At 33.6% G+C, this 16,396-nt stretch overlaps 3 protein-coding genes and 2 non-coding genes across 5 annotated transcripts; 2 read left to right on the top strand and 3 right to left on the bottom strand.

The window, feature by feature from the left end:
- Positions 1–3,945: 3,945 nt before the first annotated feature.
- Positions 3,946–10,166, top strand: LOC116340028 (nodal modulator 1). Its single transcript, XM_031766175.1, has 6 exons — positions 3,946–5,535; positions 5,825–6,208; positions 6,316–6,478; positions 6,711–7,790; positions 7,870–8,316; positions 8,495–10,166. Exons 1-6 carry the CDS (start codon positions 5,393–5,395, stop codon positions 9,890–9,892), a joined length of 3,615 nt encoding a protein of 1,204 aa, XP_031622035.1. The 5' UTR covers positions 3,946–5,392; the 3' UTR covers positions 9,893–10,166.
- A 769-nt stretch (positions 10,167–10,935) lies between these two features.
- LOC116340234 lies at positions 10,936–14,702 on the bottom strand. Its single transcript, XM_031766604.1, has 5 exons — positions 14,256–14,702; positions 12,113–12,284; positions 11,632–12,042; positions 11,410–11,544; positions 10,936–11,339 (listed from the first exon to the last, which is right to left on the bottom strand). Exons 1-5 carry the CDS (start codon positions 14,464–14,466, stop codon positions 11,048–11,050), a joined length of 1,221 nt encoding a protein of 406 aa, XP_031622464.1. The 5' UTR covers positions 14,467–14,702; the 3' UTR covers positions 10,936–11,047.
- Positions 12,554–12,625, top strand: Trnah-gug. Its single transcript has one exon. It is a non-coding gene; the product is annotated as a tRNA-His (tRNA).
- Trnah-gug lies at positions 13,774–13,845 on the bottom strand. Its single transcript has one exon. It is a non-coding gene; the product is annotated as a tRNA-His (tRNA).
- Positions 14,703–15,542: 840 nt separating the features above from the next.
- On the bottom strand, positions 15,543–16,396 carry LOC116340358 (copper transport protein ATOX1 homolog). Its single transcript, XM_031766829.1, has 4 exons — positions 16,316–16,396; positions 16,168–16,223; positions 15,991–16,066; positions 15,543–15,790 (listed from the first exon to the last, which is right to left on the bottom strand). Exons 2-4 carry the CDS (start codon positions 16,174–16,176, stop codon positions 15,654–15,656), a joined length of 222 nt encoding a protein of 73 aa, XP_031622689.1. The 5' UTR covers positions 16,177–16,223; positions 16,316–16,396; the 3' UTR covers positions 15,543–15,653.

Genomic DNA, 16,396 nt, shown 5'->3' with positions numbered 1-16,396 from the left:
TGTGTGTGTGTGTGTGTGACCCTCAATCGATTTTCGCGTGATGTGTCTGTTCGTGTCACAATTACAGTTTGAAATGTTTCATGGTGTTTTGCTCTAAATATTTTTTCTACTTTACTACACTCCTACTGCTGCTCTTTGTTATCTATTTTCAATTTACAATGTGATGAAGAAGGCGAAGAAAAAAATATTAAAAAGTATACACAATGTGTATGTGTATATAGTACACCTTAAGGTCTTGTTACACGCCGTGTATCACATGAGCGAATGCTTTTCTCATACTTCCTTTTTCTGTTTCCAAGTATTTGAAGGTCCAATGTGGAGGGACAATATAAAATGAAGGTTGTGGGGTGAAAGGCATTAAAACAGATAATAATAATAACAACAACAAAGATTAGGAAAATATGTGCCAAAAACATCAAACAGGAAAAGAAAAAAATGTTATACCATCAAGCGTTATGATTTTCATTAAAATGTATGACAGAAAAAAAAACAAACACACGGCATCACATCGTAACAGTCGAAACGACAGTTTCAAGTCACAAAATGTCACACTCACACTTTTGGTGTGTTTTTGTTTTTATTCGAAGAAAGAGAAATTGAAGTTGTCAGCCACCTGATGGAAAGAACAACAATAACCGTTGAATTTGAGGTGGTAGCTTCTGAAACTCCATGACAAAAAAAATTAATAAAATATTCATGCGAAAGATACAAAGCAAAATCCACCAACAACCAGAGTTCTCTGTCATATTCTACAGTCACTGTGTGTCATGGTTTTTTTTTCAGTTTTTTTTCGTTTTCATATTCTATTTAATTTTTTCTTCATTTTGATTTCGAACATTAAGGTTTTTGTAGCCAACCACAAAACATATAATACGTACATAATTCAATTTGGTTACTACCATGTTTCAATAAGGAATGTGACATCTAGGAACAAATGCTTTCTCTCTCTCGCTCTAACATACAGAGTTCCCGTTGTGGGTGAAAACCGAATTAAAATTGGAATTGGTATTGTTGTCGCCAAAACAATCTAAATTATGAAGAAGGTGACCGAAGCACGAGTGCCATTGCTATATTGTCGCCACGCCAATCCATAAAAACATGTTGGGCATTTTTTTTATCTGAAAATGTCTACATTTTTATATATATTTTTTTGGGCAATAACTTTTACGTACATCATATCTATTGAATATATCGAGAAGAGAGTATGTTATTCAGCGCTTATGGCTGAGTAATGTCTGAATAAAAACATACTCTCCTCTCGATATTTTCAATAGATATGATAAGTCGTAATAATAGTTGTAAATTTGATTCGATGACGAAAAATAACGGTGAACAAAATGGGAAAAATCAAACACAAATCATAAAGAGAAAGAAATACATATAAGAAGAATAACGGTCGAACTCCATAAAAAACTATACTCATTTTTCTTTGTTATTTTGTGGAAATAAATGAGCCGTTAGGGCAAGACTGCCTAATTCAGATCTAGTTGCTTATTTATTTGATTTCAAAAATTCAATTTGGCTTTTTTTCTCGATGTTTTTTTAATATAATTTGTACTTTTAAGCAATTGAATCAAAATCTGTGTAAAAATCATGGAATCATAAAATTATTGGCTCTTTAAATTTTGATACGAAATCAGTGTTGACGTGAGAATTGTTGTTGTATTACAACAAATAAACTATGTAAAAAAAACTCCATGTTCCACTTTTATACTTATAGACTCTGCGTACAAGTCGGACTTTTATTTTGACCCATTCATATTGAAAAAAAAAACCATGGACATGCATTGTCAAACAAATGGAATCGTATGTTAAAATTCAGAAAATTACCCTTATTGATATGAACCAAATACAAAATTGGGTATTTTCAAAGAAAACTGGAGCAGAGTCTTACTTGCCTTTGTTGTTGTTGTTCTTTTTTATTGGAATTTTACAAAATGTTTCCAACGATGAAAGGAATCTATGATATTTTAACAGAGGTCAAAGGGAAAGGAAACTAAGCCAAAAAAACAACAACAATAATGATATGCAATAGAAAATTCTAATAGTTGCTTTTTCATTTAACATTCGATACAATTTCATTTCTCTCTATAGATTACCACATAGCAACCTTTGAGCAAATCAAGTTGTATCTGTCCAGCACCATGCTGCATGACATTTGGTCATTTAATCGACCGATATCGCAAAAAAAATCTCCCATCGGATTCCGCCATAATTTACGTAATTTAAAAAAAAAATGACAAATCAGAATTCGAATATTCTTATTTTCACTTTGATGGCAAATATGAAAAAAATACTCAAGTAACCGTGAATAATGATGACTTTGCATCCAATTTAAATGTCAAATAAATGAGTTCCAAATGTATTGAGCTAAAAATTTACTCATCGGAACATTTTCCATCCATACACTATCCGCATCGTTCAAATTCAACGCGATAACGATAATACGATGTTTTTAACTGTACACCCAGTTATTATGACTCAATAAAACCACGCATAGATTGATGATTTCCCGACATTATTTTTACCCGTAATTATCATCTGATGCAAAAAGATGTCTCCATTCTCAGAATAATAGGTCAATTGAATGATAAACATGTACCAAAAGCGATTTGATTTCCATTTCGACGCAACTGATCAGAGCCAGTAGTCATTAATCAATCAATGTGTTCATTGGAATATTTGGATGGCGAAAAGTAATCGAAAAACTACGATATATACACTATTGGTTTGGAATTGTCATGGGTGACTTTGAAATGCGAACAAGATTTGAAATGTAAGAAAGAAAGTAAAAACGAAAAGAGTCCATATGAACTGAAATGATAGAACACGCGTTATTGCTGAAATTAGAAATCAAACAAAGAAACCTTAGTCGAGGCGAAAAACCGTCGTGATGAGACCCAACGTTGAAATACAACATTTTTGATAAGAGTTTTGTGAGTTGTTAGTTTCTGCATTTTGTGAAAAAGCACTTGAGTCGCCTTCTCACAGCACTCGGTTGGTTTCATCATTCGCGTCTACTGTAATTTGCTGTGATATGTGTTATATCCGTGGATATGCTTGCTTTACTTCTTGCAGCTGTGTGTGAGCGTAATATTTTGGATAAATGTATGTTGGATGTTATGAGTGTGTGTGCACCGAATGCTCCTTGAAACATATTGTTCATACTGTTCTATAGCTATCCTTTCTGACCTAGTTTCATGTATATACATAAATTTTTTGTATTCTGCTTTCGATTATTAATGTGAGCAAGTCTTCGTGATGCGTACTCAATCCATACCATTTGTTATGTGTACTACATCTCTGTGTCTCCATGCCGTTCAACTTCATATATTCAAATTGTATTACATAATCAAGAACGCATGCTGTTTTCTATTCAAACTGAGAATAAGACAAACAAAAGAATAAGAGGAAAAACACACGCGAAACAATAAATGTGTATCAGCAGAAGATGAACCAGAGCAAAAAAAAAATGCGAGCAAGCACACACATTAGTGTTTTAAAGTAAGTTGAGTAGAAGATTTAATGCGGAAGAAAGATAAATTTTCTAATCATATCCAGCGTTTGTCTTGTTCTACGGTATTTGGATGCGAAATATATTTTTCAAGTGATGAAAAAAGATTGAGAAGAAAAAAAACTAACATTTACGTATTTTATCGAATACATGCGGTATATAAGTACACATGAAATGCCGAAAAATAAATGTGTGTATTGGTCTGTGCATGCGACACGATATCCGAATCCGGCATAAACACACACACACACACTCACTCACATTGTATGCATGGCTGTCATTAATTTAATATGATCAAATTTAAATATACTTAATAAAAATTCCAATTTTTTATTAAGAGAATGTTGTGTGTGCGCACGAGTGAGCAAGGGAGCACTCGTTTGCCACGAACTTAATCACTCTGGCTCGTTCGTTTAATATACAATTCTTCAAATGGGTTTTTATGTACTTGTTTAGGTTGGCGTTTTGCCTGTTATGCTATTACTGTTTGCTGATATTTTTACACCATGTGTGTATCTATCGGAGCTAAACGGTAATCGTAGTGTCTTGTTCGGTGCAAAATACGATTATGGCACATCATTTTACGTCAAGCGAATTGCAAAAATCCGTGGATTTTAACAATTAATCATAACAGAAAAATATTGCTTACAACCCCTGATACTCACAAACATACATTAACTGATTGAAGAAGAAAAATCCGAAGCGCGTACAAACGGAATTAAAATTAAAAACACGGACAAAAATACCATTTTCAGAGCATTTTACTCGAGTAAATTTAAGAAAATATACATGTGGAAAATTTTAATGATTGTGTGCATACGCTTCTAAACGAATTGGCAACCAAACGAACGAAAAAGATTCGCCTGAAAATAGAGAGAGGAGATATAGAGAGAAACCGTACAAAAATTGAATAAAATATTGTGCACAACGAAGCTTAGTGACCTCAGTGGCTCATTTATGTATGTGTGTAAGTTAAACAAGCGCACGACTTTGTGATTAGTGATGATAGAATGCATAAATTATAATGAACCGAATTGAAAACATTTGTAACAATTTTCCAATTAGGCCTGTTTCATTTTTTATGCAACAACAACAAGAAACCACTCTTTTGTTTTCCACACCGTCCACATTTATTTATAAATAATGAATGTTTGGCCGCATTTTTCGCACTCGCCTACCTCGACGCTGGTTTCAACTGCAAGCTACAAAACCATGTCAAACATTTAGCGGAAAGGAATGTTTTCAAATAAAACATGTTAGAGAAATGGGGAGAGTGAGAGAGTGAAAAAAGTTATGTTCCATTGCCTCTGGTTATGAATAGTTCCTGAGAACTCGTAAATCAAATTCGAATCACAATCGCATTAATCACATGCTCACGTGATAGTGAAGTTGTGAATTATTCTTAAAAAAAAAAAAATAGAGGAAAACTACCAACCCCCAATAAGAATGTAAGCAGATTCGTGATTTGCGCGCATAAATTTAGAAATTGCGTGCGAATTTCATTATTCTGCGAATATCCAAGTGAGAAAACAGGAAAAACGATTGTAATGAAAAAATCGAATGAGCGATTGGCACGCGTGATAGTTGATTATAATTCTGAATAGATGACGCTTCAAACGAAAGCGACTTTCAAAAGCTAGCGAGAAAGCGACAGCAGCGCTACTACTACGTCAGTGTCTGTCATGTGCTTCATGTCATTAATGAATCTAATCAACACTATCCAATACATGCCTAATGCACATCATTTTTCATTATCATTGCGGCTAATAGTACCCAGTTCTTTTTTAAATCGAATTCAATGATTTTTTTTGTAAATATTGTGAACATTCAGATTTGCCATTAGGTTTTTGTTTTGTATTTAAATTCGCTACATTGAAAATGATAGGATTTTATTCATTACTAACCACCGTCTTGTTATTTGCATTCAATGTTCTATTGACGAGAGCCGATGATATTCTTGGATGCGGTGGATTTGTTAAAAGTCATGCGGACATTGATTTCTCGAAAGTTGAAGTGAAATTGTAAGTTAAAATGTATTTTTATTTATGCAATTCATACAACGCCGCTGGTGATGAAATCAAAATGAAAGAATTAATTATTTTGTTCGAAAATGTGCCTTTCTGTGTCATCACCATCACATAGAAAACTCAATACGTGTACATTTTTGTAACTAATTAGATTTCATTGTGTGCCTTGACCATCGGTGAACTAATTAAGTTCATATACAAAATGCTTATATTTATGTATGTGTATTTCTTTGCGACATACACTTTTATGTGTATGATTTTTCTATTTTTGTGGGAAAAAAAGGTTAACCAAACAAGGCAGCTTAAAGGATAAAACTGATTGCTCACCATCAAACGGATATTATTTCTTGCCGGTTTATGACAAAGGCGAATATGTGTTGCAAATCTCACCACCACCTGGATGGAGCTTTGAACCCGAACGATTCGAAATCAATTTCGATGGGAAAAATGACATGTGCAGCCAAGGAAAAGACGTGAACTTTGTGTTTAAAGGATTTGGTATTACGGGTAAAATTGCCGGCATCAGTGGCAACGTTAAAGATGTAAACGTTGAACTTCGTTCATCCAGCGGAGCAGACACTCGCAAAACGGTATCCGATATTAATGGCGTTTTCTATTTTACACCGGTCATTCCGGGTCAATACACGATCAAAGTCAGTCGTAAAAAGTAAGTGAACGTTCTACTTTGATTAACCATTGATTTTTTATTATTATTACTATCGCTTTCATTAATTATTTCAAAAAAAAAAAAATCAATTCTCGTTTGTTGTGTAGTTGGTATTTTGAAAAGTCGGAATACGTTGTCACTGTTTCCAGTGGAAATACTGAATTGCCAAACAACGCGTTTGTCGTGTCTGGATTTGATGTGTCAGGAAGCATACTTAGCGATGGACAACCACTTCAGAACGTTGAATTTGTTCTATTGAACCGTAAAAATGTAAGATGATTCGAGAGAATTTTATTGAAATCTTTTTTCTCACTTTTTAAACACACATGAGTATTTGAACAATATAGTCAGAGCTGTTATTGGTCACGCAGAATTTTTAATTTAAATAACAGCTCTAAATACAGTTTGGATATTATCGCTTCATCGTCACATTCTTTTGTCTGTGTGAAACATAAAACAAAAATCAAAATTGTCTAACGTGTTTGCAATCTCTCCCAAACAGCAACGTCAATCATCTCAAAAATGCAGCTCAGTCAATCTACCTCAAATTACATCATCAAATTCTGAATATGAATCGAAAGCGTTATGTACTGCAACACCATCGGCGAGTGGTAAATTTGATTTCGAATCGATAGCACCTGGGAAATATTCGGTACAACCATATGTTCAAAGCAAAAACATCCAATTCCACATTCAGCCAGAATATATTGAATTTGAAGTAATCAATGATGCTGTTGAATTGAAGCAATCCTTTGAAATCACCGGTTTTAGTGTGTTTGGTCGTGTTCTATCTTCGGCAAGTGGTTTCGGTGTTGGAAATGCAAAGGTTATTGTGAATGGCCAACATGTGGCAACAACTCACACCGACGGTACATACACATTAAAAAATATCAAAGCCGATACATACAAAATTACAGCCGAAGCCGATAATGTTCAATTTGACGAGCGAAATGTTAAAATCTCAATTGCAAATCCATCCATTCCCGACATTGTAGTATCAGCATTCAAAGTATGTGGATTGGTTTTATCACACCAATCGTATACAATTGCAATCACCAAACATGCATCAACATTCCATACACAAGCTACAAGCCAAAAAGGAACTGGTGAATGGTGCGCATTTTTATCGGCCGGTAAATACTCAATTCAAATTTTAACCAGTTCAGAAGATTTGGCATCCGGTATTCAATTCTTCCCAAAACAACAAAATATCGAAGTAAATACATCACCATTGTCTGGCATAACATTTTCACAGTTACGTGCAACCGTTACCGGTGACGTTAAATGCTTATCGGATGGTGAAGGTACGGCTCAATGCCGTGCATCGACTATATCACTCAATCCATTGGATGCTGATGGTAATCGAAATGGTCAAGTGATCACCGCTTCATTGACAAATGGAAAATACAGTTTCTCAGAAGTCTTACCTGGAACCTATGAAATTGAGGTGTCAGTGCCAACGAATTTACTATGTTGGGAAAGCAATACACTTACATTAATCGTTAAAAGTGCAACCGAAATTGTACCAACCTTTGTTCACACGGGATATTTGGTGTCTGTCTCTAGTTCTCATAATACCAAGGTAAAGTCATTTGAAGAATGTGAATTTTTTTTCATTTATTCATAAATTAAATGAATTTGTTTTTTATGTTAACCTGCAGATGGGCTACACTTTCCGTTCGTCAAAACCCAGTGAATCGGCATCGAAGGAAATTTTCTTAGCACCCGGCATCAATTCATTTTGTGTCGATAAATTCGGTCATTATGATTTAACATACTCTGGTTGTCATACTTATGATTCAATCACACCAAAATCCTTTAAAACTGGTGATGAAAAACCGGTTGCTGTAAATGCGGTCAAGCATCGTAATGGTGTTCGCATTTTATCGGATATCAAATCAACGTTTAAAGTGCTGGTTGAATCGGAAAATGGACAGAAAAATGTTATTACATTCACCGAAGAATCGATTAAAGTTAATGGCAAATTTGCGTACCGTTATGATTTCGATTTAAAACCAACATCCAAATTAATACTCACTCCACAAAGTGACACCGTTCTATTTACACCACAATCAAAGGATATTTACGGTGCTAATGACTGTGTTGAGGTTAGAATAGATTGATATACAAAAATTGATTAATTATTCATTTGCTTCAATATTGAAAACGGAACCATTTCAATAATTTGGCAATTGAATTGTAATCGACATAATGCTATTTCTCATTGGAAATTATGTCAATTATTGTTGAATAATGAATAAATAATTTTTCGTTTCTCTTCTTTAGAATGGATTTACATTCAGCGCTGCAAAAGGTTTAATAATCAATGGGAAAGTTACACCACCGATAGCCGATGTTAAAATCACTCTAACATTCAGTGATAGTGGCGAAAATGCACCAATCGAAGTGCTAACATCATCGAATGGTCAATTCAAATTCGGTCCATTAAATGGAGATGTGGCTGTTAGTTTGTCAGCATTCAAAGAATCCTATGTCTTCTCAGACTTTGACAGTGAACGTGGTGAATTCAAAGCGCATAAATTATGTGAAGTAATTGCAACGGTCAAAGATGATCTTGGAAATAAATTGTCCGGTGTATTGTTGTCATTATCTGGTGCCGAAAGTTATCGGAAAAATTTGGTCACCGGTGAAGATGGAACGATTAATTTCCATTCATTATCACCAAGTCAATACTATTTACGGCCAATGATGAAGGAATATCGATTTGAACCATCCTCAAAAATAATCGATGTTAAAGATGGCGAAACGGTTCGCGTTGAACTCAATGGAAAACGGGTTGCATTCTCTGTATTTGGTTCGGTAAATTCATTAAATGGTGAACCATTTGGTGATGTTGCTGTTGAAGCACGGGCCGAAGAGCGTTGCGGCCAACATCAAGAAGAATCAACAACCGAACCAAATGGACAATATCGCATTCGTGGCCTCCAACCCGGTTGTGAGTACACAATTCGTGTACGATCAAATACTGAGAATTCGGCAACAATTGTCGACCGTACGGTGCCAACCGTTCGGCACATTACTGTTGGCAAAGAAGACATTAATAATATTAATATTATTGCAATAAGCCCATTGAATTATATTGATGTGATTGCCAGAGTAACGGCATCAAATAACGATTATTATAAATCACTTCGCGCTGTTATGTACAGAAAGGGTCAATCGGATAGTCCACTATATTCGCAACGCGTTGAAACACCGATCTCAGTCAAGAGTCGCATTAATCCGGGCGCTTTAGTATTTTTCCCTCGCATTCCATTCGATGGTAAATCGTATGTTGTTGAACTGACCACAACATTATCAGATAAAAACTATAAATTCACATTGCCCATTGAACAATTCCAAGCAAATCGTAGTACGATTTATATTGAATTGGACTTTACGCCGGAACTGCGTTCCAATGAAAATGAATTCAATGAAAATTCATTCTCTGCATTGATTTTACTTGGTTTGGTTGTGATTGCGTTCTTTAAACAAGAATTGGCATTTGAATTTTGCTCATTTTTATGGACCAAAATAAATGTCGTTGCCCAAACGGCCATTAATCAAGCATCATCGCCAAAGAAAAAAGACAATCGCTTCGATGCCACATACAATGAAAGTGAAATTGAAAAACTGGCGCAAAGCATAAACGCAACTAAAAAGAAGAACGTTCGAAAGACGTAAAGAGGGACCATATTGTTTTTTGTCGAAATAAAACACCGTCAATTTGTTTTTATAAACCAATACCATCGAATGCAAAATACAATTCGTTCCTCATAATAATGATTTCATGTGCAGTATGTATGGTTTCCATACATTTCTTTTTAGATTATTTAAGAGAATTAATTAACGAGGATCGACAATTATATCCTCAACATTTGCTATCAAACGAAAAAATTAATTTATTTGTAAAGAGGAGTTATGTAAATGAATAAAGTCTGTAAACATTTAAAGTACATATTATTTTAAAATGGACTTATATTGAATTGGTTTTGGTGACTGAATTTTGGATTGAATGACATTTTAAAAAATAAATAAAAGAAAAACGAAATGTTTCATGCTCCAAAATATTCGAAATATACTGAAAGCAAAAGAGACTGATGCATGTTAATAATATCGAACAAAAATTCACAGATTTAAATATTGAAACTAAATTTTGAAACAGTATTGAGTGATCATTTTTGCAGCTGCTAATGGTTTTAAACATAATTTAATTTTTAAAAGTAGATCAATCAATGTGAAAATCAGAAACATGTTACAGTATTTTTTCGGGCCATATTTTAGCACCAAAATCTATTTATAAAATTTTGTACATTTAAACATCCCCCCTCCAAAAAAAAAAACAAAAAAATATTTTAAAAATTCGCAGTAAAAAAATAGTTATCGATCTTCACAGTCAGTTGCAATGAATAAAATTAAATAAATTCGATATACAATTTTTATTTTTTATTTTTTTTTTCAGCTGAGTGCAAGAAATTTATTTGCAATTATAATGCGATTATGAAAAGAATCAAGAATTTATTTTTATTTTTCTTTCAAAAATGCACATCATAACAGTGCAAAATATATCCGCTGATTCTGTGAATTTATAGCATCAACAAGAGAACAATAAGAATAAAAAATAAATGTGATTCCACACAAATACTGATCGATTTTTTATTTGATATATTTTACACAGAAAGTTCTTAGGAAAAAATTATCTTCGATTCAGGTGTGTAGTTTGCAATAATAAATAAATAAACTAAATAAATAAATTAAATAAATACGAGAAATATAAATTCGATGTTGAGGTAATGTTCAATTTTTTTTTTCATACCGTAGAAATTATTCATTTTATAATTAAATTCGAATGGGTTTGTACGTTCGTTTACTACGTACATTATTGATTTCATTGTCCGGCTGGCTTGATTCTTCATCTTGAGACGAATCGCCGCCACCTTCTTTATCATTTTCCTCTTGTGTATCTGGATTTTCAGTAGTGCTTGCTTGCTCTTCCTGCTCATCGTCATCATCAACATCATTGTATTTTTCGGCATCTTTACAATCGTTAAACGCTTTGGAACAATCTGAGAATTTTTTCGGTTTGGCGATATTTTTGTCCAAAATGCGATAGCGTTCGAAGAAGTTTCTCCTAGAACAATGAACAAAATTAAGTACATAAAATGAAAAAAATAAATCGATGAAAGAACTATAAATCTTACCCGATAAATGAAAAGGCAAGTCGAGTGATTGGATTGGCTCTAGCACGAAAATCAAGTTCACACACAAATCGCTTTCGGCAACCTTCTGTGTCAACACCTAAAAATCGAAAGGCCAATTCTCCAATATCGATAAAACTAAAATACAAATCGAAAAATATTTTTTTACAAGAGAACAGTTATTATTAAAATATGTCATTGAACATTGTATGTGGCTTAATTTACTCGATTTGTGGTCTGGTTGCACGTCGTCGACGATGTTTTCCAACTCGACGATATGTGGCTGACATTGTGGGCGGTGAGTTGTCTGGTGAGTCTTTACCATCATTTGTGGATGACGGTGGTAGTGGTGAATCACCGCCTGGCGGCGATGAAATATCATGTGGATGATCGGGGAAATAATTTTCAAAATCGTGCGAATGATGATCGAAGTCATGGTGATAATCATGATGATGGTCATGGAAGTCATCATGATGATCATGATGGTCGAATGCATATGATGGTATATCTGAATGGACAGCCGAACCATGATATCCACTAAACGGTTCGACGCTTGGATAAGAAATATGACTCGAAATATCCAACGGGCTTGAATAAGATGTTACTGGACTATGATAGTACGATGAACCCGTGTATCTAATTCAACATTTTCCATTAAAAGTCACATTCAATGCTATATTTAAAAATTAAAAAAAGAAATACTCACGTGCTATCCAATGGATAAATGCTACCCTCGCGTAAATGGTCCCCATGACATTTTTTAACTGCCACAAACTTGGCATAATAATAAACAGCGAAAGCAATAATCGATGCAACGATTATGATTTTAAATTTGATGGCAAATAAAATGCCCAATGCATGCAAACCACCGAAACCCCCTATGTGACAATGAACGAAAAAGAGAAAAATTGAAACAGTGAAAAAAAAAAATCATTTTCACCAAAGTAGAAACAATCAAAATGTAGTAGAAAAAAGAAACACATTGCTAGCCGTTCGTATCGAACAACAACCAATGGCAATCACAACAACAGCATTCGTTTCAACTTGAAAATCGGTTGAGTGAAAGTTGATTTGCTCAAAACCAGCACCGAGTACATTTAGAATATAGCGATTGAACTTGGTCCGCATATTATATATGTCCTGCTTAGCCGTGATCGTCTAGTGGTTAGGACCCTACGTTGTGGCCGTAGTAACCGGAGTTCGAATCTTCGTCACGGCAGTGTTGACTCACTGTCACGGATGGGACTTTTTTTTCCATCACATTTTTTTATTCTTTTTATTATTTTAAGAAAATTATTGGAAAATCGGTTCATTTTTCCCGAGAAAAATTACATTGAAAAATACCGATTGTTAAGTACTGGTACATACATAGTATGTATTTTGTAAGAGAGCAATTTGAATGAAGAGAAAGAAAACATTGACACAGTTGAATAGAAAGGTGTCAATTTTCTGGGTGAAATTCAAATAACTTTCTTCTTCTCAAAGAAAAATTTCTTTTTTTTTCACTCTTCATCAAATCGATGGAGTGTCAAATGGACAATATGCAGTTCGTCATTTGTCAATTAGCGTAATAATGCGAAGCTTGTCATCGAGCTGATTTACATCAATTTTATAAACAGAGCAGAAATTCAATTCGGACATTTTTCATTCGCAAATAATGAAAAGTCAAACGAAAATTATTTTGACTATAAATATACGATGGAATATTTTTTTTATGAGATATCAAACACGTGGAGTGTTTCCACAATGTAAAGATGTTCAAGCATGACATGTGTGTGTATGTGCGTTGTCTATATCTATACAAGTAGCGACTAGCGAGATAGATGTAATCTTTGAAATTGATGTACTTTACATATTCATTCGAAGAGATTCAATGAAAACAATCCATTTAAAATTGAATGCAAATGCATGTGTGCTTGTTATTTTAGGTTAAATAAAATTACGCAAGGCATAAATTGATTAAATAAACTCCGAAAGCCGAAGAGAGGTAAATTAACAATTGAATGAAAAGTAAATGGTTGCTACCAAAGTGAATGTAACAATGGTCCAACACTTGAATATCCAATTTAAAACCAGATCAAACAGCGAGAAAATAAGAGAGAGAGAGCGTAAAGAAATGAATTGAACTATATAAAACAATAATGACCTGAATCTCTTTACTTCTAGCACTATACTACTGCTTTCCAATGGCTGTTGTACGTGAAACTTACATACATTCACAATGCTTTGACATAGCGATAAAATGATTTTTTAAAAATAATTTAAAAATGATTTTGATGGAAAAAATGGAATTCTTTTCATAAAAAGTAACATTAGATGTGGTATAAATGATAAAAAAAAGTCCCATCCGTGACAGTGAGTCAACACTGCCGTGACGAAGATTCGAACTCCGGTTACTACGGCCACAACGTAGGGTCCTAACCACTAGACGATCACGGCTATGCGGGACATGTTTATTTCTTAGTTTCAATCGCTACATGTATAGTATAACAGCGCATACTTTGCTTTACTTTATCGCACCAAAATACTACACATGCTTTACTCACACACATTGTGTGTGCAAAACGGCTGCTTCGTACACTGTCATATTTGGTTGGAAAATTTTTAAACCAAAAACAATCAACGACGTTTAATAAATTCAGGAATTCTTGTGCGTTTTAATATTTTATCAGTTTCTTATTGGATTCTAAATTTTTTGCGATTGCTCGAAAAGTCTATTGTAATTTTTGTCTCATTTATATCGCGGTTTTAAGCTGTAATAATGGAATTCACTTTGAATTGATAGTACTTTCAAGGCGCCTGATGTTTTGCTTTTACTTTTAGCGATAAAAAAAAGTATTTCTACTCACACAAAGCGTGGAATGGCAATAAGAACGGAAAGAGTTTTGATTTTCTTCCTTCAACTGAATACTCCTTAAGTTCCTCTTGCCATTTATCAGTTGCATTTAAAATATTCGAAGCCATGTCGTAGATTTGTTCGATTGTCACATTTTCGTTGGCAGCCGAAACTACATTCAAAACGGCAACGGTGCCGATTAAAATAAGAGTAATTCGAATCATTTTGTTAATTTATGACTTTATATATGCTTTTTCTTCTTCTATTGATTTAAATCGTAATAAATCGAAGCACTTCGTTTGTAACTCGTTAAATTCACTTGGAAATATTTATAAAACACAAAAAAAGGTTTTAAAAATGAAAACACACTGCAGGATCCACTTTAAATTAAAATTTATATATTCCCATATTAGGTGTGCTTGATAAGATAATCCAATGTGTACTGTCTGAATGTCCGGTGCGGGCGAACATTTTTATATGGAATCATGGTTTCTTACAATCATCTTCGAGTTAAAGGTCTAATTACTTTTCATCACGAGCACATCGAATTTCAACAAAATTGACCAGTTTTGTTGATGTTGTTGTCCATTCAGTTTAGCAGAAGTGCAGTCGCTGAATTCAGTGCGAATTCAAACAGAAATGAAAAGAAGGAATAGATAGATAGACGATAGATGGTCATTGGCATTGAGTTTCACCGTTCAACAGCATCTAATCACTCATTCTATTTGAGTAAATAAATCTCACACATCGAGCAAGTGTCGAGAAAAAAAAAACAAATTCACACTAAATATTTGACAAAGACGAGTGAAAAAAAAAACGTCGGTTGTTTACTTTCATCACGATTTGTGAATGAATCTTGAAAAATTGTACCATTATTTTTCCAGCCAATGAAGAAAGCGAAATTCTAAGTCTCGTTTAAAAAGTCGGAAGCGATATTTCGCCCAATCATGCGACATTCATTATCAATACAAATTACCAATTCTGTTTCGTTTTCATTTTTCTCTGATTCTATTGAATTTATTAATTAACGCATGTTTGGCATTGTTTTTCCTCTCCATATTCAAACAACTTTCATTAATCACGATTTATGATAAATTCAGGTGCATTTGTAGCCGAAAATTGTGTGCTTATGTCAAACAGACAACAAATGAAAGTGAAATACAAACAGATGACTTTAACATCGGTTTTTTTTCGTTCAATTTGCAAATTTAAAAATTAGCCTTTCTTTGTTCAACTAGAATTTTAATTGAATTTTATTCAAAAATACAAATGTGTAAATATTTTTTTTATAGAAAATAAATTGAAGTTAAAATCGTCCTATTCATTTCTCGACTGCAATTATATTTAATTTGATACATAAAAAAAATTCATTAAATCACAAATAATATTTCGCACAATTAATCAGGTTAAATTAATTGGCCAGTCCAATGTAGCTAGTGTTTTTGCCAGTTTTCTTAATGGATTCCAACAGTTGATCGGCGCTCAACTCAGCTGACGTCACAAATACTTTCTTATTTTCCAAATCGATGCGAACATTTTCTACCTTATCTGTAATTAGAAAAAATAAAAACAACAGAAATTATAAATATCAGTCAGTCTTATAGATTTTCGAAAGAATCGAAATAACTTCAATCACTATAATCCATCTTATCAAGCTCCGATCAATGATAAGAAGACTAGAATGCCAGTAACAAGTGAAACAACAACAAACATATCGGCGTAAGCAATTTTGAATTTTAAATACTCACCGCCCAATTTGCCCAAGACTTTTTCCACAGCTCCCGAACATCCACTGCATGTCATTTCGACACTGAATTCATACACCTTTTGATACAAAAATAAACAAAATTCTTAAATGTAAATCGATGCAATAATGATGCCATCAATTTAAATAAATGCTTGCAACATCTTATTTCAAAACTTACCTGCGACATTTCTTTTTCGGTCAAATTTTCTACGGAACTATTGCACACAATTGAAACTGTAATTGAATTAAATTTATATGATCTATAATGCTTCCTTTTTATCGTCAATTGAACTTTATTTTCATTTGAATTGCTGCGATGTCAATACCTTTCTATGAATACAATAGCTGTGTCTCTGATTCGATAATCTCGGTTCTGAGTGGACAATATGTCAAGAGTTTGAATCGCT

The sequence above is a fragment of the Contarinia nasturtii genome, unplaced genomic scaffold (assembly GCF_009176525.2).
Source record: "Contarinia nasturtii isolate CC-2019 unplaced genomic scaffold, AAFC_CNas_1.1 Cnas_scaffold_630, whole genome shotgun sequence".
In the NCBI taxonomy this organism is placed as follows: domain Eukaryota; kingdom Metazoa; phylum Arthropoda; class Insecta; order Diptera; family Cecidomyiidae; genus Contarinia; species Contarinia nasturtii.
This window is presented reverse-complemented; position numbering and strand designations above follow the sequence as displayed.